Raw genomic sequence first — 24,599 nt, forward strand, 5'->3', positions numbered from 1 at the left:
GGGACAGTGAGTAAATTTAAGGAGGAGTTGGACAGATTTTTAATTGGTGATGAGTTGAAGGGTTATGGAGAACGGGCAGGATGGTGGAGTTGAGGCCAGGATGGGATCAGCCATGATCACATTGAGGGGGTTAGACTCAGGAAGCTAAGTTGCCTACTCCCGTTCCTAGATCATGTATTCTAGGGAGGAGATGCTCTGACTTATCTCACAATTCAGCTCTTGGCCTATAACATTATAGGTAGCAGATGAGGAACATATCAGCCATGACAGAATGGCGGAGCAGACACGAAGGGCTGAATGGCCTAATTTTGCTCCTACATATTATGAACTTAATGGACTTTTTTTAATTCCAGATATTTTATTGAGTTTTCTTCCATCACCTGCCGTGGTGGGATTCATACCCGGGTCCCCTGATCATTATCCTGGGTTTCTGGATTACGAGTCCAGCGGCAATACCATTATGCCACCGCCTTTCCTTAACTTATGAGGGGAAATAGATTTAAAGTGACTGGTAGAAAGATTAGGGAGAGGAGGAAAGATATTTTCATCCAGAGGGTTGTGGAGGTTTGATACTCACTGTCTGAAAGGGTGAAACCCTGAACTAATTTAAAAGGTGTCCGGATGTGCACCTCAAGTGCTGTAACCTGCAGGGTTCCACACCAAATGCTGGAAATTGGGGTTGGAATGGGTGGTTCCTTTTCCGGCCGTGCAGACACAATGGGCCAAGTGGTCCCATACTGTGTATGATTCTATAACAGGACATTTGATAAGAGCTGTCCAAAATCCTGAGTAACTGTTCCCATTGGCAGAATAGTCGAGACGATAATAGTCAGAGAGACCGGTGCTCTCGGGGAGTCCTGGGACATCTTGTCTACCATTTTAGGTATAAAAGTGTCTAGCAGCAGTTAACAGATGATAAGTTAAAAGATTACCTCAACCAAGGTGATGAAAGGAGATGACACCCTGATCCTGGTCATTGGCCAGAAGAATGAAATGAAATGAAAATCGCTGATTGTCACAAGTAGTCTTCAAATGAAGTTACTGTGAAAAGCCCCTAGTCACCACATTCCGGCGCCTGTTCGGGGAGGCTGGTACGCAAATTGAACCGTGTTGCTGGCCTACCTTTGTCTGCTTTCAAAGCCAGCAATTTAGCCCTGTGCTAAAGCAACCCCTTGTGGGACTCAAGGAGTTGAAGGAAACTTCAATCCTGAGGGGGAGCGAGTTTAGATATATGCAGGTGCGGGACTTTGAACAATTGGATAAGTAGTCAGCCCCAGAATAGGAGCCGGTGCTTAAGAGTTCAGGAGCAGTTCTCATCAAGCAGTTGCATTGGAAAAAAGGCTGGGGAAAGAGCTTCCTAACACCTTGGTTAGGTCGAGAAAGAACAAAACAAAATAGCACAATGGACAAGAGACTGCCTCCGGCTGTGGTAATTGGCTTCATTCATCAGTTCGCCCTCTGGCACAGTAACCATGCTCACCTATAATGAATCATTTGTTTTTCCTGTCTATTTAGCTTAGGCAGCATATTTAAATAGTTGCCTTTTCATAATCTACTTAAAACTGCTGAAAAGTGAAACATGTTGCCAAAATTTTTTGTCGTGAACTCAGCAGGACAAATGCAAGAATGCCACATTTCAATCAATTTTGACTATTTCCACTGCAGTAGAAAGGGTACTGATTGATTGACAAGTCGATTCTGAATGCGGACATTACCATGGAGAAAGCAAAAAGAAACTAGAAGTTCTTCACAGCTCCCGGGTAATTCAAAAAGGTACAAGGCTTGAACATGTTCCTTTTATTTGCAAATAACTGGTCCTTGAATGTTATGTTACTTCTGGAAAACGTAAATGAGCTTGACAGATTATCTCAAATTGGTTTTTAGTGGCTATTAGGACACTCAGGATTATTTAGCAAATTCTGCCCAATCATGGAATTACCATCTACCAGTAGACGTGTTGTTTTGGGCTTTGCAAGCGCAGGCTGGTTGAATACAATCTGTATTCTTGCCTATTACATACAACCAAAGAAACATGCTATTTCATTCCATCAGCCAATTATTGAGACATGCGGTCCTTGTACTAGGCATCAAACTGGCACCAAAATTCATACACAATGTTGCTCAACTGTGTGGCAGATAGATGGACTGATGGAAGCACCTGTTTGTAGTAAATACTACTTGTGTAGCACTGCTCATCAACGCTACGACCAAGAAAGTACAACAGCAGCTATTCTTTCCCAGGAAACTAAGGAAATTCGACATTTCCACATCAACTCTTACCAACTTTTACAGACGTAGCATAGAAAGCAAAGTATTGGGCTGCACCACAGCCTGGTATGGCAACTGCTCGGCCAAAGACCGTAAGAAACAGAGAGTCGTGAACACTGCACAGAGCATCACGCGAACCTGCCTCCCATCCATCGACTCTCTACACTTCCCACTGTCTTGAGAAAGGTTCAAACTTCTCCCATTGGACAGGAAATACAAAAGTCTGAGAACACGCACTAATAGATTCAAAAACAGCTTCTTCCTCAGCCCCAGAATAGTAGCGGGTACTCGAGAGTTCAAAGGGCAAATTCCTGAATGATTCTCTTATGAACTGATCTAATCTCTTCATACATCTTCTCTACTGAGCAGTACTGCACTCCTGTACGCTTCACCCGATGCCTATGCCCATGTATTTACATTGTGAATTTATGTATGCCCTATGCTTTTTTTTCATGTATGGAATGATCTGTCTGGACTGCACGCAGAACAATACTTTTCATTGTACCTTGGTACACCGATAATAAATCCAATCCAATACCAGCAGTGTGAAACAAGTTGCTTAACCTATTTTCAATTTTTTTTAAAAGATATTTTGCCTTTTCAAAGTAACTTGTGATATATTAGGCACTATCCAGGTTCGAAAGTCAAAGCCTTTGACAGCACTAATAGCTACAATGGACCAATTTGCTTAGTACCCAAAGATATATCAATCTCTGTCTTAACAACTAAGCCTCTGTAGCCCTCTGGGGTACAGAATTCCAAAGATTCACAAAACTTTGAAGAAATCGCTCATGACTGTCCTAACTGGCTGATCTCTTATTCCAAGACTGTGACCCCTCCTAGTGGAAAACATACTCCTAACATCCACTAAGTCATGCACCTTAAGACTACAGAACCATAAGGTGTAGGAGCAAAGGTAGGCCATCCGGCTCGGATTGTGCTCCGCCATTCAACGAGATTGTCACTGATCTGGTGATAATCCTCAACACAAATTTCACACCTTATCCCTATAACCCTTGATTCCCCTATTGATTAAAAATTTGAAACTGAGCCTTGAACATACTTATCCCAGCCTCTACAGCCCTTTGCGGTAAGAATTGCACAGATCCATTACCCTCCGAGAGAAGAAATTCCTCCTCATTGCTGTCTTAAATGGGCGACCCCTTATCTGAGATTATGCCCTCTGCACCTAGACTCTCCCACAGGGGGAACAACCTCTTAGCATCTACCCCGTCAAGTCCCTGAGAATCCAATATGTCTCAATAAGGTCACTCGTCAGTCAACCTACTCAACCTCTCCTCAAAAGAAAATCTCCCCATACTTACAGCATGGTAGCATGGTGGTTAGCATAAATGCTTCACAGCTCCAGGGTCCCAGGTTCAGTTCCCGGCTGGGTCACTGCCTGTGCGGAGTCTGCACGTCCTCCCCATGTGTGCGTGGGTTTCCTCCGGGTGCTCCGGTTTCCTCCCACAGTCCAAAGATGTGCGGGTTAGGTAGATTGGCCATGCTAAATTGCCCGTAGTGTCCTAAAAAGTAAGGTTAAGGGGGGTGGGTTTGTTGGGTTACGGGTATAGGGTGGATACGTGGGTTTGAGTAGGGTGATCATTGCTCGGCACAACATCGAGGGCTGAAGGGCCTGTTCTGTGCTGTACTGTTCTATGTTCTATGTACTTGAAGTCAACCTAATGAACCTTCTCTTGACTGCCTCCAATGAGAGTATATCTTTCCTTAGATAAGGGGACCAAAACAGTCCACAGCTTTCCAGGTGTGGTCTAATTAGTGCCTTGTATAATTTTAGCAAGGCTTCCCTACTTTTATACTCCGTTCCTTTGAAATAAAGGCTAACATTCCATTTGCTTTCCCAATGACCTGCTGAATTTGTATGCTTTTTTTGTGATTTATGCACGAGGACCCCCAAATTCCTCTTCCTACCCTTACCAAAGTGCATAACTTCACATTTCCCTGTAATATATTCAACAGTCAACTGTTTGCCCACTTATTCAACCTGTCCATATACCTCCATATACTCTTGTGCCATCCTCATCACTCGCCTTCCCACCGATTCTTGTGTCATCCGTAAACCTGGCAATAGTACATTCACTTCATTCGTCCAAGTCATTAAGAAATTTAAGAGATTTAAATATTAACAAGATTTCGAACAAGGAGGCTTTAGGGATTGTTAACAATGTAGGTCAGTGGGCACAAGAGTGATGGTGGGCGAGCTAAGTAGGATAACAGTACCAGAGGTATAGATGAATTGAAGTCGGGAGCATCTGAAGGTGAGAAAGGCAAAGATCTGTTTCAGATGAATCAAAGCAAGGATGGATGCTGGCAACATTAAAAGAGGAAGAAAGGGGGCAGCACGGTGGCGCAGTGGGTTAACCCTGTTGCCTCACGGCGCCGAGGTCCCAGTTTGATCCCGGCTCTGGGTCACTGTCGGTGTGGAGTTTGCACATTCTCCCCATGGTCTAACCATGGGGGCAGCACGGTAGCATTGTGGATAGCACAATTGCTTCATAGCTCCAGGGTCCCAGGTTCGATTCCAGCTTGGGTCACTGTCTGTGCGGAGTCTTCACATCCTCCCCGTGTGCGCGTGGGTTTCCTCCGGGTGCTCCGGTTACCTCCCACAGTCCAAAGATGTGCGGGGTTAGGTGGATTGGCCATGATAAATTGCCCTTAGTGTCCTAAAAAGTAAGGTTAAGGGGGGTGGATACGTGGGTTTGAGTAGGGTGATCATTGCTCGGCACAACATCGAGGGCCAAAGGGCCTGTTCTGTGCTGTACTGTTCTATGTTCTATGTACTTGCGGTCAACCTAATGAACCTTCTCTTGACTGCCTCCAATGAGAGTATATCTTTCCTTAGATAAGGGGACCAAAACAGTCCACAGCTTTCCAGGTGTGGTCTAACTAGTGCCTTGTATAATTTTAGCAAGGCTTCCCTACTTTTATACTCCGTTCCTTTGAAATAAAGGCTAACATTCCATTTGCTTTCCCAATGGCCTGCTGAATTTGTATGCTTTTTTTGTGATTTATGCACGAGGACCCCCAAATTCCTCTTCCTACCCTTACCAAAGTGCATAACTTCACATTTCCCTGTAATATATTCAACAGTCAACTGTTTACCCACTTATTCAACCTGTCCATATACCTCCATATACTCTTTGTGCCATCCTCATCACTCGCCTTCCCACCGATTCTTGTGTCATCCGTAAACCTGGCAATAGTACATTCACTTCATTCGTCCAAGTCATTAAGAAATTTAAGAGATTTAAATATTAACAAGATTTCGAACAAGGAGGCTTTAGGGATTGTTAACAATGTAGGTCAGTGGGCACAAGAGTGATGGTGGGCGAGCTAAGTAGGATAACAGTATCAGAGGTATAGATGAATTGAAGTCGGGAGCATCTGAAGGTGAGAAAGGCAAAGGTCTGTTTCAGATGAATCAAAGCAAGGATGGATGCTGGCAACATTAAAAGAGGAAGAAAGGGGGCAGCACGGTGGCGCAGTGGGTTAACCCTGTTGCCTCACGGCGCCGAGGTCCCAGTTTGATCCCGGCTCTGGGTCACTGTCGGTGTGGAGTTTGCACATTCTCCCCGTGGTCTAACCATGGGGACAGCACGGTAGCATTGTGGATAGCACAATTGCTTCATAGCTCCAGGGTCCCAGGTTCGATTCCAGCTTGGGTCACTGTCTGTGCGGAGTCTTCACATCCTCCCCGTGTGCGCGTGGGTTTCCTCCGGGTGCTCCGGTTACCTCCCACAGTCCAAAGATGTGCAGGTTAGGTGGATTGGCCATGATAAATTGCCCTTAGTGTCCAAAATTGCCCTTAGTGTTGGGTGGGGTTACTGCATTATGGGGATAGGGTGGAGGTGTTGATCTCAGGTAGGGTGCTCTTTCCAAGAGCCAGTGCAGACACGATGGGCCAAATGGCCTCCTTCTGCACTGTAAATTCTATGATAATCTCCCCGTGTTTGTGTGGGTTTCTCCCTCACAACCCAAAGATTTGCAGGCTAGGTGGATTGGCCACGCTAAATTGCCCCTTAATTGGAAAAAATTAATTGACAATCTTTTTAATTAAAATATATGGTCTAAACCAGTGTTCTTCAAAGTTGGGGGCGCGACCCGCGGGTGGGTCGCTGGCGGGTGTCGGGAGTGTCGCGGAGCCGTTGTCCACAACGCTCCCAATCGCGCAAACCCCCGCGCAGCAGCCGGCTTTTCATAACGCCGACTGCAAGCGGCCGCGAACCGGCCGGCGTGGGTCGCGAAGGTCGGCCGGTTGGTAAAAATGGGTCCCCGGAAAAAACATTTGAAGAACACTGGTCTAAACAATAGATCCATCAGATCAGGGTTCATTTCTTTGGATGTCATCACCAAGGAAAAGGGAGGGAGCCAAGAGAAATTCTAGATAATTCTGCAGGAAAGGAAAGAGAAGTCCCTGCTGGAGATATTCTAGCCAAGTGAAGGTAATCCTACTGTCCTTGACAACAAAGGGTAGGCATTGAAGGAGAATTGTGTGGTCACCCTCAACAAGAGAAAACGTACCATGGTCTGAATCACAAAGGATGCTATTTGTAACTTTGATTAGTGGCAGTTCTTTGCAGTCTTAGATTGGAAAATTTACAAAATCGGTGCAGATTTCCACTATCCACCACCCAATCATAAACTGCAGCGATAACTAACCTCGGCACTGTCCACCAACAAACACATCAATGCTTATTCTAACTTGAAGGTTCCAAGTGTACTGAGCATAGCAATTTTTGATTCAATTGACAAAACTATCTGGAACAACAGGGAAGGTGCTAAACAATAGATCCACCTCTTAAACAGACCAATCAAAACTATCCGGCCAGGCAAAAACTGCATATTATTATAGGTTTAATGTCGCAAGATCATTACCAAACTTTGCCCATTCAGATCAGTCAAAATTTCTCATCTGTTATGAAATAGGCATTCCAGACAGTAGAACATAGAAAAAATACAGCACAAAACAGGCCCTTCGGCCCACGATGTTGTGCTGAACCTTTGTCCTAGATTAATCATAGATTATCATAGAATTTACAGTGCAGGAGGCCATTCGGCCCATCGAGTCTGCACCGGCTCTTGGAAAGAGCACCCTACCCAAGGTCAACACCTCCACCCTATCCCCATAACCCAGTAACCCCACCCAACACTAAGGGCAATTTTGGACACTAAGGGCAATTTATCATGGCCAATCCACCTAACCTGCACATCTTTGGACTGTGGGAGGAAACCAGAGCACCCGGAGGAAACTCACGCATACACGGGGAGGATGTGCAGACTCCGCACAGACAGTGACCCAAGCCGGAATCGAACCTGGGACCCTGGAGCTGTGAAGCAATTGTGCTATCCACAATGCTATAGTGCTGCACTTAAGAACAAATTAATCTACACTCCATCATTCTACCGTAATCCATGTACCTATCCAATAGCCGCTTGAAGGTCCCTAATGTTTCCGACTCAACTACTTCCACAGGCAGTGCTTTCCATGTCCCCAGTACTCTCTGGGTAAAGAACCTACCTCTGACATCCCCCCGATATCTTCCACCATTCACCTTAAATTTATATCCCCTTGTAATGGTGTGTTCCACCCGGGGAAAAAGTCTCTGACTGTCTACTCTATCTATTCCCCTGATCATCTTATAAACTTCTATCAAGTCTCCCCTCATCCTTCTCCGTTCTAATGAGAAAAGGCCCAGCACCCTCAACCTTTCCTCATAAGACCTACTCTCCATTCCAAGCAACATCCTGGTAAATCTCCTTTGCACCTTTTCCAAAGCTTCCACATCCTTTCTAAAATGAGGTGACCAGAACTGCACACAGTACTCCAAATGTGGCCTGACCAAGGTTTTGTACAACTGCATCATCACCTCACGGTTCTTAAATTCAATCCCTCTGCTAATGAACGCTAGCACGCCATAGGCCTTCTTCACAGCTCTATCTACCTGAGTGGCAACTTTCAGAGATCTATGAACATAGACCCCAAGATCTCTCTGCTCCTCTACATTGCCAAGAACCCTACCGTTAACCCTGTATTCCGCATTCATATTTGTCCTTCCAAAATGGACAATCTCACACTTTTCAGGGTTAAACTCCATCTGCCACTTCTCAGCCCAGCTCTGCATCCTATCTTTGTCTCTTTGCAGCTGACAACAGCCCTCCTCACTATCCACAACTCCACCAATCTTCGTATCATCTGCAAATTTACTGACCCACCCTTCAACTCCCTCATCCAAGTCGTTAATGAAAATCACAAACAGCAGAGGACCCAGAACTGATCCCTGCGGTACGCCACTGGTAACTGGGTTCCAGGCTGAATACTTGCCATCCACCACCACTTTCTGACTTCTATCGGTTAGCCAGTTCGTTATCCAACTGGCCAAATTTCCCACTATCCCATGCCTCTTTACTTTCTGCATAAGCCTACCATGGGGAACCTTATCAAATGCCTTACTAAAATCCATGTACACTACATCCACTGCTTTACCTTCATCCACATGCTTGGTCACCTCCTCAAAGAATTCAGTAAGACTTGTGAGGCAAGACCTACCCCTCACAAATCTGTGCTGACTATCCCTAATCAAGCAGTGTCTTTCCAGATGCTCAGAAATCCTATCCCTCAGTACCCTTTCCATTACTTTGCCTACCACCGAAGTAAGACTAACTGGCCTGTAATTTCCAGGGTTATCCCTATTCCCTTTTTTGAACAGGGGCACAACATTCGCCACTCTCCAATCCCCTGGTACCACCCCTGTTGACAGTGAGGACGAAAAGAACATTGCCAACGGCTCTGCAATTTCGTCTCTTGCTTCCCATAGAATTCTTGGATATATCCCGTCAGGCCCAGGGGACTTGTCTATCCTCAAGTTTTTCAAAATGTCCAACACACCTTCCTTCCTAACAAGTATCTCCTCGAGCTTACCAGTTTTTGAAATCCTCTGGTATAGAAAAACAACACAAAGTTTATATTTTAATAAAAAGATTAGAGAAGATTTGAACAAAGAGACCTTCAGGCTTAGCTTATATTTTATTTTACAAAATGATTTATAATTCTGTCCATGCAATAAGGAATTGAATTCTAACTTGCATACAATTACAACACCAGGGACCTGGGTGCAATTCTGGCCTTGAGTGGCTTGTATAGAGTTTTCACATTCTCCCCATGTCTCCTCGGGTGCTCTGGTTTTCACCCACAGTCCAAACTGTGGGTTAGATGGATTGGCCACAATTAATGCTCGGGGTTACGGGGATAGGGCAGGGGAATGGGCCTCTTTCAGAGGATTGGTGCAAACTCGATGGACCAAATGGCCTCTGCACTGTAGTGATTCTATGGATTTTCACGAACTGAAAAGTGAAAACTAGAAGATCAATCACATTATTTAATTTTTTTTAAACTGAGATTATTCAGATTTTAAATTTATAATTTTAAAATGATGTCCATAAAATTCCAACTAACCTATCCAGAGTGAGAAAAATCCAAACGAATAACTCAATCTTATACATCATGCTGCAGAACTCCATCACTGTTAAATCTGTACAACAGATTTAAAATAATCAATGTATTCTATTAATTATTTTCCTTTGATGCATTAAGAACCACACAACTTCCCACACCCCTCCCTCCTCTCACCCCCAACTCCATGCAGCATATAAGTGCTCATGATTCGTAGGTCCGGTTCACAACCACAAGACAGCTCCAAATGACAAGTCTCTAATATACCGTAAGCATCTTCCACATTTTTATTCCCTCAGGAGGAAGCAATTCACCTAAACACCTTCGCTAAGATCAACAACGCACCACTTTGGAAATCACAGGCATAAATTAATGCACTCCCCATAACACATGCGTTGCAAGGCACGGTACCATCCTAAATGGTATTCCTTAAATTGACATAGCTTTCGGATCTCAAAATGCATCAATATCATTTACACATAAATGCCAAGAATCAATCAACTGCAATTTTACTAACAACACTCCCCACAGCTGTTTCTGCAGTAAACGCATCCCTCCTGTTTACATGTCCACTTGTTCAGGCAGTAGAACGAGTTTGATGCATTATGTACATCTGCATGTCTTCCTGCTATATATACTAAAATTCTGTTTGTGCAAATGAATCCAACATGTCAGTGCAGAAATACAAAGGATATTGGCCATATCGGAACACATTAGGCTGCAGCAGATTAAATTTATTATTTGCACTGATGAAATTGGAAGCACTGTGTGAGGACTGCAGTAGCAATTCATATTCTATGAAAGATGAGAATTTCTACTTCTCTCTGAAGCATGCTAAAAATAGACACTCCTTCAAAACACAACATTTGCGCTCACAGGATTTACAATTTCTACAAATATTTTTGTCAAATTTAGACATATAGTTTCAGTTACCATATCAACAAAAGGTTTAAGACTCACAGCAACTGAATTCTCCACATGGTCCAGCTCCAAAACATGGCTCCCGAAAGGTTATCTTTATGAGCAAAATACTTTCAGTCAAAATTAACTTGGAATACTGTGTCATTGTATGGTATAATATACAATTGTTAAAGAAAAGAAAAATTTCATCAATAATTTTTTCAGATAACAGTTATCCCCTCCATTATTCGAGTTAACAGACAGTTGGCTAAGATATTAGCACCAGCCGCTTACATGCGAAAGGAAAAAATACAACAATGTTGCTGTATAAACATCACCCAGACCTCCCCAACTGCTCAGTAGGTAAAGAGGAAGGTAAAGAGATAGAGAGAGCAGCAGGCAGGAGAGCAAGAAGGAAGCACATGCAGGGCATTGTGGGGTGGAGGAGGGGGAAGAGAAGAAGAGACCAGTGCGTGAGGGGTGGGCGGGTGCGAGAGAGCATGAGGAAGTGAGAAAGGGGAGACACAGAGAGGGGGGGAGAGAGAGGGAATAGAGACAGAGAGAGGGGGGGAGGGGGTGAGAGAGAGAGAGAGAGAGAGAAAGAGGGGGAGGGGAGAAAGAGGGGGAAGGAGAAAGAGGGGGAAGGGGAGGGAGAGAGGGGGAAGGGGAGAGAGAAAGAGGGGGAAGGGGAGAGAGAAAGAGGGGGTGGGGATGAGAGAGATGGGGATGGAGAGAGAGAGGGGGACAGAGAGAGGGGAGAGGGGTGGGGGAGAGGGAGTGCAGGGAGGGGGATAGAGGGGGAAGGAGGGCCCTGGCGCGGGCAGGACAGAGAGGGGGGGCCTGGCACGGGCAGGACAGAGAGGGGGGGCCTGGCACGGGCAGGACAGAGAGGGGGGGCCTGGCACGGGCAGGACAGAGAGGGGGGGCCTGGCGCGGGCAGGACAGGGGGGGGGGGGGCCTGGCGCGGGCAGGACAGAGGGGGGGGGGCTGGCGCGGGCAGGACAGAGGGGGGGGCCTGGCGCGGGCAGGACAGAGGGGGGGGGCCTGGCGCAGGCAGGACAGAGGGGGGGTCTGGCACGGGCAGGATAGAGAGGGGGGGCCTGGCACGGGCAGGACAGAGAGGGCCCTGGCACCAGCTGGACAGCGAGGTCCCTGGCACCGACAGGACAAAGAGGGCCCTGGCACATGCTGGACAGAGAGGGCCCTGGCGCGGGCAGGTCAGAGAGGGGGGCCCTGGCACCGACAGGACAAAGAGGGCCCTGGCACCGGCTGGACAGCGAGGGCCCTGGCACCGGCTGGACAGAGAGGGGGGGCCTGGCGCAGGCAGGACAGAGGGAGCCCTGGCACCGGCAGGACAGAGAGGGGGGGCCTGGCGCGGGCAGGACAGAGAGGTGGGCCTGGCACAGAGAGGGGGGCCTGGCACGGGCAGGACAGAGGGGGCCCTGGCACCGGCAGGACAGAGAGGGGGGGGCCCTGGCGCGGGCAGGACAGAGAGGGGGGCCTGGCACAGAGAGGGGGCCTGGCACGGGCAGGACAGAGAGGGGGGGCCTGGCGCGGGCAGGACAGAGAGGGGGGCCTGGCACAGAGAGGGGGGCCTGGCACGGGCAGGACAGAGGGGGCCCTGGCACCGGCAGGATAGAGAGGAGGGGCCTGGCGCAGGCAGGACAGAGGGGGGCATGGCGCGGGCAGGACAGAGGGGGCCATGGCGCGGGCAGGACAGAGGGGGCCCTGGCACCGGCAGGATAGAAAGGAGGGGCCTGGCGCAGGCAGGACAGAGGGGGGCATGGCGCGGGCAGGACAGAGGGGGCCATGGCGCGGGCAGGACAGAGGGGGCCATGGCGCGGGCAGGACAGAGGGGGCCATGGCGTGAGCAGGACAGGGGGGGTTGGCGCGAGCAGGACAGAGTGGGGGCCTGGACAGAGAGAGAGGAGGGGGGCCGGGTGTGCGCCCAAGACAGAAAGTGTTGGAGGGGCCAGGCATGTGCCCGAGATTGAGGCGCAAGCAAGTCCACGCCTGGGGGGGGAGGCGCGCGCAGGGGGTGGTGGGGGGGGCGCGGGTGGTGGGGGGGGGGGCAAGAGAGAGTGAGCGAGAGAGAAAACACAGAGACACACACACAGAGCAGAGCGATTGTTCTGCCTTTGGATTTATTCCCTAGGTTACTCAGTTTGGACTTTAATGACCTATTAGTTTGACCACCCAAGATCAGCTTCCAGAGTGGAGATCAGATCATTGTGATCTGTTAATACCCCATTAATGCCTTTAATTGTAGTGTCATGTACTTTGACTGTCTTATTTGTGCTCTCCAAGGCCAAACAAATGGGGGCGAAGGCCTCCTCAATCAATCTTTAAGATCTCATGCCAGACTTTGATGGTATTTCTCTAGTTCGCTCGTCAAAATTCTAGAGACATTCACGGTCGTTAATGGAGAGGTCAGAAAGTGAGAAACCATCCTTGCCATCTTACTTCTGGAAGAATCCTGTGAGGTTTCAGAATCCGTCAACAGAATTTGGCTGAAATAGTTCTTGGTTAACCTCTCCTGGATATCTCAAAAAGGTAAAATCTTTATTCCACTATATTACACGGGATTCTGAAAAGCAACCGGTCTGCGGAGTGCAAGGATGACTCGCTTATTTCCCCTTCCTTTATTTTTGCTGCTGTCATTTTGATCCATGGATGCTTAATCGGCATATATCCACAAGGCGAGCAGGCGAAACGAGGAGTTCAAAAGTTACAAAAGAGAACGCTCAGCTAGCATTGGACAGCAAAACTCAGATTTTGACGCACCCAATGAGAATTGGCCAAATGGCTGGATTCTGCCCGGTAATGGTGGTGATTGGATCCTGCCTGAGTGGGATGATTCCCAGTGCTAACCAGTTGTATTGCTGCATCATTATACTTCTTGTTATGAATAAAAAGGAATTATGTTTAAATTTACAAACCTGGTGACTGCAGTCATTGGGCAGTCAAGAGCCAAAGACTTCAGGGGCGCAATTCTCCGCTCCCCACGCCGGGTGGGAGAATCGCGGGAGGGCCGGACGACTCACGACACGCCCCCCTGGAACCCCCCGCTCGGATGAATCGCCGCTCGCCGTTTTTCACGGCAACACTCCGGCCCGGATGGGCCGAGCGGCCTGACGTTCCCGACCGGTTCACGACGGCGGCGACCACACCTGGTCGCTGCCGTCGTGAACATGGGCGCCAAAGTTCAGTTTGTGGCTTGTGGGGGGCGGAGAGGGGAGATAGTACCACGGCCGTGCTCAGGAGGGAACTGGCCCGCGATCGGTGCCCACCGATCGTCGGGCCGGTGACTCCAAGAGACGAACACTTTCCTCTCCGCCGCCCCGCAAGATCAAGCCGCCACGTCTTGCGGGGCAGCGGAGGGGAAGACGGCAACCGCGCATGCGCGGGTTGGAGCCGTCAGCCCAGGTATTTTTCTAAAAATGACTGATTCTTTCAATTGTGTTGCGATTCCAGGGGCCAAGCGGCGGCGGCGGGGGGGGGGGGGGGGCCGCCACGAGCGGGGTTTGAATTGACCGCGCCATTGCCCAGGGTGTTGTAATATAATTTGGGGGCTTGGGACCATGATCTTTCAAACAGTAGATGGCGACGTTTGGGTTACACCAGGTTTGTAGTGATATAAACGGGGAGGTCTCACCCTCCACGTTCTGGGAGAGGCGCTAAAGATCAAAGGGGAAATTATCACCTTTAAAGCACGAAGGGATAGAGAGGAGAAAGCGGCTAGGCAGTAGCTGGTCGACTCCATACTGGAGGTAGACCGTAAATACTCCACAGCATGACCGTAGAGCTCTTAATGGAGAGGAAAAAGCTACAAATGAACTTTGACCTGCTCTCCACGAAGAAAGCAGTGCACCAACTCCTCCAGGCACAGGGGACCCTATACAGGCACAGGGGACCCTATACAAACACGGGGACAAAGCTAGCCGCCTGTTGGCCCACCAGCTGAGAAATAAGGCAGCCAGAGAGATTGCGCAAATTAGGGCCAACAGAGGCACGACAGAAACAGACCCAGACAAGGTTAACAAGACCTTCGAGGACTTTTACCGAGGACTGTACACCTTAGAGCCCCCAACAGGGGATTCTGGGATGAAACAGTTCCTTGATCGACTGGACATGCCAGTCGTAGGGGAGGACAGAAAACAGGGCCTTGGACACCGCTAGAACTGGGATAAATAATGGAGAGTATAAGCTCCATGCAAGCGGGGAAAGATGCCGGGACAAGACGGATTCCCGGCGGACCTCTACAAAACATGTGCGACAGCACTGGCCCCACACCTGCGGGAGATGTTCACAGACTCGCTGGTAAGGGGCACACTGCCACCTACGCTAGCACAAGCCTCAATCTCACTAATACCCAAGAAAAATACAAAGACCCAACTGAATGCGGTTCATACAGACCCATTTTGCTGCTAAACATAGATGCCAAAATATTGGCGAAGAAGATAGCCAAAAGGCGAGAAGACTGCATACCAGAGGTGGTCGCAGAGGATCAAACAGGCTTTGTCAAAGGTAGACAGCTAACATCAAACATCAGGCGGCTGCTGAGCGTGATCATGATCCCATCCGGGGACAGAGCACCTGAGGTGATCGTCTCCCTGGACGCAGAAAAGGCCTTCGACAGAGTCGAGTGGAAGTACCTTATAGAGGTGCTGGAGTGGTTCGGGCTCGGATAAGGATTCACCTCATGGGTGAAACTCCTGTACAATGCTCCCATGGCGAGCATACGGACAAAGAACACCAGCTCCCAGTACTTCCAGCTGCACAGGGGAACCAGGCAGGGATGCCCACTGTCGCCGCTGCTGTTCGCCCTAGCGATCTAATCATTAGGAATTGCTCTCAGAACAGCAAAGAACTGGAGGGGGATCTAAAGAGGAGGCAGAGAGCATAGAGTCTCACCCTACGTGGATGACCTGCTCCTCTGCATCTCGGACCCACAAAGCGGCGTGGAAGGAATCATCACACTCCTGACAGGGCTTGGTGCCTTCTCGGGCTACAAACTCAACATGAGAAAAAGAGAGATTTGTGCAGGGTGGGGGACAGCGGCAGCACTTGCGGGACTGCCATTTAAACAAGCCCAACACAATTCCGCTACCTGGGGATCCAAATCCCTCATGACTGGACAGGGATCCACAAATGGAACCTGACGAGTCTGACAGAGAAAGTCAAAAAGGACCTGCAGAGGTGGAAATCACTCCACAGACAATCAAAATGAACATACTTCCCAGATACCTCTTCCTAAGATCCATCCCGATTTATATCCCCAAGGCCGTTTTCAACTCACTGTACAAATTAATCATAGCGTTTGTATGGGGGGAAGGGGGGGGGAGGAAGAATGCTAGGATCACAAAGAAGGTCCTACAGAAAACAAAATCCAGGGGAGGGCTAGACCTCCCAAACCTACAATTATACCACTGGGCAGCGACAGCAGAAAGAGTGATGGGATGGACAAAAGAGCCAGAAGCCAAGTGGGTGCGCGCAGGGGCCTCCTGCAAGGGGACCTCTCTCCGGGCCCTCGACAAGGCGGCACTCCCAACCCCGCCCAACTCCAGCAGCCCAGTGGTGATAGCCACCTTCAAGACGTGGAACCAAGTACGGCAGCAATTCGGACTGCCCGAAATGTCCGACAATGCCCCCATCTGCAATAACCACAAGTTCACACCAGCACTCATTGACACCACCTTCAAAAGGTGGAGACAGGACAAGGAGACATTGGCAGTCAGGGACCTATACACTGATGGTAGGGTCACAACACTGGAAGAACTGACGCAGAGATTCCAACTAGCTAAGGGCAACAAACTCGGGTACCTGCAGCTTAAAAACTTCCTCCGGAAGGAGACAAGGACATACCCGCTACCACCACGACAGACACTATTAGAAGAGCTACTGGATGCAGACATCCTAGGCAAAGAGAACTGTAGTGACATATACGAATAACTGCTAGAGAGGGCTGACACCGAACTGGACACAAGGAGGAAATGGGAGGAAGATTTGGGGTTCGAAGTAGGGATGGGATTCTGGAGCAAAGCACAGGGTCAACTCTACCTCCACATGCGCAAGGCTCAACCTCACGCAGCTAAAAGCGGTACATAGAGCCCACTTGACCAGAACCCAAATTAGCAGGTTCTTCCCAGAAGTGGAGGACAGAAGTGAATGGTGCCAAGGAGGCCCGGCCAACCACGCCCACATGTTCTGGTCTTGCCCCAAACTTGCTGGGTTCTGAAAAGCCTTCTTCGAGGCAATGTCCAAAGTGGTGGGGATGAGGGTGGAGCCATGCCCGAAAGTGGTATCAGGCGAGCCAGATCTCTTCATGGGGAGGAGGGCGGTGCTCTTGCCTTTGCCTCCTTGATCACCCGCCATAGAATCTTGCTCGGTTGCCGAACCGCAGTACCGCCTAAAGCTACGGACTGGCTGTCTGACCTATCGGAATTTCTACAAATGGAGAAAATCAATTTCACCATCCTTGGGTAGGAAGAAAGCTTCCACAAAACATGGGAGCCATTCACCCGACTGTTCCGAGACCTGTTTGTGGCCAACACATAAATAAATAAATAGCCAGTAGCCAAGGAGAAATAGCCAGGACAAGACAGAAAGAGGAAAGTGAGAGAGGACCGGGGGGGAGGGGGCAAAGTGAGGTAGCAAAACCCAGCAAGAATGAAAGAATAGGGGGGCAGCAGTGAAGAATGGGGGGGAAGGGTGGGAGGGAGAGTCAGGGCAGGGAGAGGGGAGCTGGAGTAGGGGGATTGTGGAGGGGTGGTAGGGAGGATTGAACGCTGAGCCAGACGGCAACAGACTGCAAATAGAGAAATCTAAGAAGAAGCCTTTGGGTACTGTACAATAAATGAAAACAAACGGCAATGTATATAATTTTGAAAATGTGAATAAAAAGATTTTTTTTTAAAAGGTTTATAGTAGTATAACAGGATCGATATAACAGGATGGCTCTGGAAGGTGCTAAGGATTTTCTCCAGGTGGACAACTTGTCTGTGTTCTATTTAAAAGGGCATCGAAAAGCTAGTCGAATTGGCTGGTGAATTAAAAATAGGAGGTACCAGCTAAAGCTATGAAGGTGGAGATAACTGAAGCGATTGCTCAGCATTTAAATGTAAAATAAATACTGAAACACAGCCTGGGTAATGGAAACCATCAGTAGAATTAGCTAAAATCTTGTTACAAATGAAACAATTAGAGATGCAGCAAAAAGGAAAAGAAATGCAGATGCAGCAAAACTAAAAAGCTTTTCAAATGGAAATTGCAATGAGGTTGGAATTAGAGAGAGAGGAAAAAACAGAGAGTTCCATCTTAAGGCTCTGGATATTAAAAGGGAGCTTCCAGGAGCTGGAGGGGAGCCAAATCGGTGAACGGAGCACAGTGGCAATATGTTTAAATTTAGAATGCCCTCCAAAAATTCAAAGTGAAGGAGGTAGAAACCGTTTTTTTTAGGGCTTTCGAGTAAATAGCAACCCAACTGGAGTGGTGAAAAGAAAAGTGAACATTATCCATGCAAAGTAAATTGACGGGGCGGGCATAGGAAATTTATGCTTCCCTGTCACAGCGGGTGTCTAAGAATTATGACGAGGGAATAAAGTCTATTCTGGACGCACTTGAATTGGTTCCCAAAGCAGAAGTTTGAGAATTTAAGGAGACAGCCGGGACAGATGTGTGCCGAATTTGAAAGGGTTAAGCAAAACAATTTTGATAGATGGGAGTTATGACTACCTATTAGGCTCAGAGAGGTTATTCTCTTGGAAGAATTGAAGAATTCCGTACCTTCTACGATACGAACCATGTTGAAGACCAACAGGTGACGACTGCTAGACAAATTATTTTTTAAAATATTTTTATTTTCCTCCTTTTTCACACTTTCATCCAAATTTACACCCACCAACAAACAATCAACGGTAACAAATACAATGTCAATCCTCTGGCCAACAATTCCTCCCTCCCACCAGCCCCCAACATTTAAATACAAACATCAAAGAAAATAATTCAGGAATCCACCATCCACCCGTACATAGTCACCAACAACATGCACAGTCCCAACACCCCCACTTTCCCCCAACCACCCCCCCCACCACCCCGAACCCCCGCCAACCCCCCTGATCCCCCACCCCCGACTCCTCCCCCCCCTCCCCACCCCCCCGTGTTCGATATCATCCAATTCTTGAAAGTGCATAATGAACAAAGCCCATGAATTGTAGAACCCTTCCATCCTTCCCCTCAACTCAACTTCACCTTCTCTAGTGTTAAAAACTCCAACAGATCCCCCCGCCTACGCCAAGGCACAGGGTGGAGAAACTGACCTCCAACCCAACAGGATCCGCCTTTGGCCGATCAACAAGGCAAAGGCTAAAACATCTGCCACCGCACCCGCTTCCAACCCCTGCCGATTTGATACCCCAAATATGGCCTCCAGAGAACCCGCTCAAGCCTCACATGTACCGCCTTCGAAATTACCCTGAACACCTCCCTCAAATGCCCCCCCCCCCCCCCCCCCCCCCCCAAGCTTTGGACATGACCAAATCATATGAACGTGGTTTGCGGGGGGGGGGGGGGGGGGCGCTCCCACCCCACAACATTCACAGACATCCTCAAAGGGTCGGCTCATTCTCGTCTTTGTGAGGTGCGCCCTATACACCACCTTCAGTTGTATCAACCCCAACCTCGCAGACCAAGTTGAGGCATTTATAGACAAGCAATTTTGAAAAGGATAGGAGATGGCAAAGTGAAAGGAAAGCCGGCAGCCATAGTAAAGAATGAATAACTGGAAATGCTCCGAGATCTCCTTCTCAGACCAGGAAGTACTGGGGGTGTAGGTGAGACTCAAAAGCCTAGGTGTTACCATTGTAATAAGGTAGGACATGTTCGATCAGCCTGTTGGAAGTTGCAAGGAAGGCCCATGGTACTTGTTGGAGTTCATAACGAGGATTTGGAAAAGGGAACAAGAGTGAAGAATACTACAGGGCGGACTGTAACTTTAACTGGACTGAGGAGACCTGAGGTAAACAGTGCTGTGGGATCAGGTATGATGAGGTAGATGAGAGATATGCAGGGTTTTTGTCTAAGGGTAAGATTACCCCATTTTCCTCAACTCAGGTAGCCAAATCCATGACTATTTTTTTCTTTAATTTTCCAATTAAGGGGCAATTTACCATGGCCAATTCACCTACCCTATACATCTTTGGGTTGTGGGGGTGAGACCCACGCAGACCCGGGGAGAATATTCAAACTCCACATGGACAGTGACCTGGGGCCGGGATAGAACCCAGGTCCTCAACACCTTAGACAGCAGTGCTAACCACTGCGCCACCATGCCGCCCATCTATGACTATTTTAAGGTGCACAGGTGCTATGCAAACTCTTTTACTGGAGAAGGATTTGATTTTTCCCTCCAGAGTGTTCAATAAAAGCTAAGGTATTAGTGATGAGGATAGGTGGAGATGACATCCTGGCTCCATTGTGTTTCATTTTTTTTTTCATTGTGTAAAGTACAATTGGAGTGTAATTTAGTGTCATGTCCGTAGTTGGAGTGGTTAAGGAGTTACCCGTGTACCGAGTAGACCATAAGAAACTAGAGAGTCATGAACATAACCCAGTCCATTACGCGAACCCACCTCCCATCTGTTGACTTTGTCTGCCTTGGGAAAGCGGGCAGCATAATCAAAGACCCCTCCCACCCAGGTTATTCTCTCTTCCAACCTCTTCCATCGGGCAGAAGACACAAAAGTCTGAGAACACGCACTAACAGATCCAAAAACAGCTTCTTCCCCGCTGTTACCAGACTCCTGAATGACCCTCTTGTGGACCGAACTGATCTCACCACGCATTTTCTCCACTGAGTGGTACTACACTCCGTATGCTCACCCGATGTCAATGTATTTACATTGTGTATTTATCGTATGTCCTATGTTTTTCATGCATGGAACGATCTGCCTGGATTGTACGCAGAACAATATTTTTCACAGTACCGTGGTACACATGACAATAAATCTAAATCTAAACATTTGGGGATGATTTGGCAGAAATGAAGGCTGTAGCTTCACCCATGATTAGAGAGAGTCCGAGGGAAGTTCTGTGGATAGCACATGAGATACCAATGGCAAAACAGTTGGGAATTAGGAAAATGCATTGGGCACTAAATGACTCAAAAAAAATGCTGAAAGACATTAATCACACATCAAATACCCGTACCAGCCTCCCCGAACAGGCGCCGGAATGTGGCGACTAGGGGCTTTTCACAGTAACTTCATTTGAAGCCTACTTGTGACAATAAACAATTTCATTTTCATTCAATAACAATTGTAATGAATCTGATTCTGCTAATACTGATGAAATTATCTCTACGAGAATGATTCCACACAGAAGTTTGTCACAGATAAAATCCTGTAGAGAATCAGATCCTGAGAATTCCAAGACTGAAGGTGATCCTAAGAAAGAGTCAGAATCTAATAATAACTGTGATGAAAATTTAGATGCAAGTTCTGAATCAATTTGGGTTCTGATTATGAAGAAATCATAAGCAATTACTATCGAATAGACCTGTAATTCTTCCAAAGCTAGGAAAGAGGACAACAGAAGAAAGTGAGTTTGACTTTCCCAAAAGTCTCTTGTTACAGCCTCTTGCAGTAAACCTACTGCTCCCTGAACAGGCGCCAGAATGTGGCAACTAGGGGCTTTTCACAGTAACTTCCTTGAAGCCTACTTGTGACAATAAGCGGTTATTATTATTATACAAATATTTTCCAGAGCATGTCTGTCTTGAAGGAAAATATACAAATTAGCATGGCATCAGCTATTCAGGATGAGGGCAGCAGTGACTGTGAAATGACACCAAGCAAACAGCTGATTAACACACATCCCATTAAAGGCCCACAGTGCCTCTTCAAGGTAGGAAAGGAGATTAAATAATCAGCAATCAATTGCTTTTGAAAATGAGGAGGAAGGTGGATAGGAACCATACACTGAGTCTGAAACCACATATGTTAACATAAAACAAAGTTCATGGAACCAACAATGTGTTATCCTTGGATTCTAAAAGTAAAAAATAGTTGAAATCTGGAAAGCACAAATTGTGTAAGTCCATATTACCGAACGGAGATAAAAGCTGCGACTACAAAGACTCAGGTGAAGAAGTTTAAGCTGTAAAACAAAGAATGGTGCATATAAAGTCAACTAATTCTGTGAAGATTGAACCCTCAAACTTTACTTGTCACTGCAAGTAACCATATGAAGAAAAAGAGAGAATGTAAAACTGGAGGAGTTGAAGAGTGTTGTTGATTAAAAATGAACAAATATTTTCAAGAATTGGATGACATCGAACATTGGGAGGGGGTTTGAACTGTATATTGTTGGAGACTACGTATGGGTGGATGGTGGATTCCTGAATCATTTTCTTTGATGTTTGTATTTAAGGGGCTGGTTTAGCACAGGGCTAAATCGCTGGCTTTTAAAGCAGACCAAGGCAGGCCAGCAGCACGGTTCAATTCCCGTACCAGCCTCCCTGAACAGGCGCCGGAATGTGGCGACTAGGGGTTTTTCACAGTGTGGAGTTGTACGTTCTTCCTGTATCAGCATGGGTTTCCTCCGGGTGCTCCGGTTTCCTCCCACAGTTCAAAGATGTGCAGGTTAGGTGAATTGACCATCCTTAAAAAATTTGCCCAAAGGTCAGGTGGGGTTACGGGGATAGGGGCAGGGGATTGAGCCCAGTTAGGGTGCTCTATCGGAGCAAGGGCTGGTGCAGACTCGATGGGCCGAACGGCCTCCTTCTATACTGTGGGGATTCTATTCTATGAACCAAATATTTCCCTAAGGGACGGCATGTGACACAGTGGTTAGCACTGGGACTGTGGCGCTGAGGACCCGGGTTCAAATCCCGGCCCTGGGTCACTGTCCGCGTGAAGTTTGCATATTCTCTCCCATGTATTTTACCCCCACAAACCAAAGATGTGCAGGTTAAATCGATTGGCCACATTAAATTGCCCCTTAATTGGGAAAAAAAATTATTCTCTCAATTTATTGAAAAAAAATATTTCCCTCAACATTGACAATATTGCTTGTAGTTTGGCTGCAGAAGATCCTTAAAATGTGTATAAGCATTCATTGGACAATCAAAGAAGACTCACTACATTATACAAGAGACAGAAAGAGACAAAAATGCAGAAGACACGCATTCAGGGGGCCCTCTGTGTGGGTCTCACCCCCACAATCCAAAGATGTACAGGATAGGTGGACTGGCTGCACTAAATTACCCCTTAATTGGAAAAAAAAATAATTGGGTACTCTAAATTTATATTTTAAAAAATAATAAAAAATTACACCTTAAATTGGAAACATTTTTAAAAAAGGAATGCAAAACATAATTAAGCAGAGTCAGCATGGCTTCACGACAGGGAAATTATGCCTGATAAATTTATTAGAACTCTTTGAGGTGGTAACGAGCAAGCTAGATGAAAGAGGATAGATGAAGTGTTCAAGATACAGCACAAAAAACTACTTTAAATTCAGAGTACCCGCCAGACAGGGGGAGAATATGCAAACTCCACACAGACAGTGGCCTGGGGCTGGGATCGAACCCGGGACCTCGCCACCATGAGACAGCAATGCTAACCACTGCGCCTTCGTGCTGATCCACAAAAGGCTACTTAGTAAGATAAAAGCCCATGGTGTTGGGGATAGTATGTTAGCATGGATAGAGGATTCACTAATTGATAGGAGACAGAGTTGGGACAAGAAGAACTAGTTCAGAATGGCAACCAGAATGGTAACAAGTGGAGTACCACAGGGATACATGGTGGGGCCACAATTATTCACAATATATATTAATGACTTGGATGAGGCAAGTGGAAAGACTATTGCCAAGTTTGCAGATGACACAGAAATAGGTGGGAAGGCAAATGGTGAGGATGATGCAAAGAGTCGACAGAGGAATAGAGACATGTTAGGTAAATTGGTAAAAACTTGGCAGGTGGAATATACTGCAGGAAAATGTGAAATTATGCACTTTGGTAGGAGGAATAATGGAGCTGTAACTTATTTAAATGGAGAAAGACAACAGAGAACTGCAGCACCGAGGGATTTGAGGGTCCTCATGTATAAATCACAGAAAGGTTAGCATGCAAGTTCAGCAGATAATTAGGAAAACAAATGGAATGTTGGCCTTTATTTCAAAAGGGAATGCAATAAGAGGAAAGTCCTGTGAAAATTATACAAGGCACGAGTTAGACCACTGCTGGAATACGGTGAACAATTTTTGTTTGTTTCTTATTTGCAGCACAGGAGACCATTCAGCCCACCATGTCTGGATCTGCTCCCAAAAAGAGCAACCTAGCGAGTCCTATTCCCCAGCCCCATCTCTGTAGCCCTCTAAATTCATCACTTTCAAATATATATCCAGCTCTCTTTTGAAGCTTCCTATAGAATCCACCTCCACCAGTCTCCTAGGCAGCGCATTCCAAACCCCAACAACTGAGTAAAGAAGTTTCTCCTCATCTCACTCCTTGATCATCCCTGCCATCTTGAAATTGTGACCCCCTAGTCACTGACATACAAACCAGTGGAAACAGAATATCCTTTACCCTGTCAAAATTGTTCAGAATTCTGAGTACCTCAATAAGGTCGCCTCTTTTTAAAATTAATTTATGGTACCCAATTCATTTTTTCCAATTAAGGGCCAATTTACCGTGGCCAATCCACCTAGCCTGCACATCTTTTCGGTTGTGGGGGCGAAACCCACGCAAACACAGGAAGAATGTGCAAACTCCACACGGACAGTGACCCAGGGCCGGGATTGAACCCGGGTCCTCGGCGCCGTGAGGCAGCTGGGCTAACCCACTGCGCCACCGTGCTGCCCTAATAAGGTCGCTTCTTAATCTTCTCTGCTCCAAGGAGAACAAGCTCAATTTCTCCAATCTTTCCTTGTATCTAAAATTCCTCATTCCTGGTATCG

General features: G+C 47.3%; 1 protein-coding gene across 3 annotated transcripts in view; it reads right to left on the reverse strand.

Annotated features, from left to right (window-relative positions):
- Positions 1 to 24,599, reverse strand: part of enah (ENAH actin regulator) — a 482,877-nt gene that overhangs the window by 407,695 nt on the left and 50,583 nt on the right. For all 3 annotated transcript variants that reach the window (XM_038798926.1, XM_038798924.1, XM_038798927.1), the window contains one exon: positions 10,700 to 10,754. In XM_038798926.1, coding sequence (XP_038654854.1) covers positions 10,700 to 10,737 — 38 coding nt within the window. In that variant the 5' untranslated portion in view covers positions 10,738 to 10,754. The remainder of the gene's footprint in view (positions 1 to 10,699; positions 10,755 to 24,599) is intronic.

Source organism: Scyliorhinus canicula, chromosome 6, assembly GCF_902713615.1.
Source record: "Scyliorhinus canicula chromosome 6, sScyCan1.1, whole genome shotgun sequence".
NCBI classification, from domain to species: domain Eukaryota; kingdom Metazoa; phylum Chordata; class Chondrichthyes; order Carcharhiniformes; family Scyliorhinidae; genus Scyliorhinus; species Scyliorhinus canicula.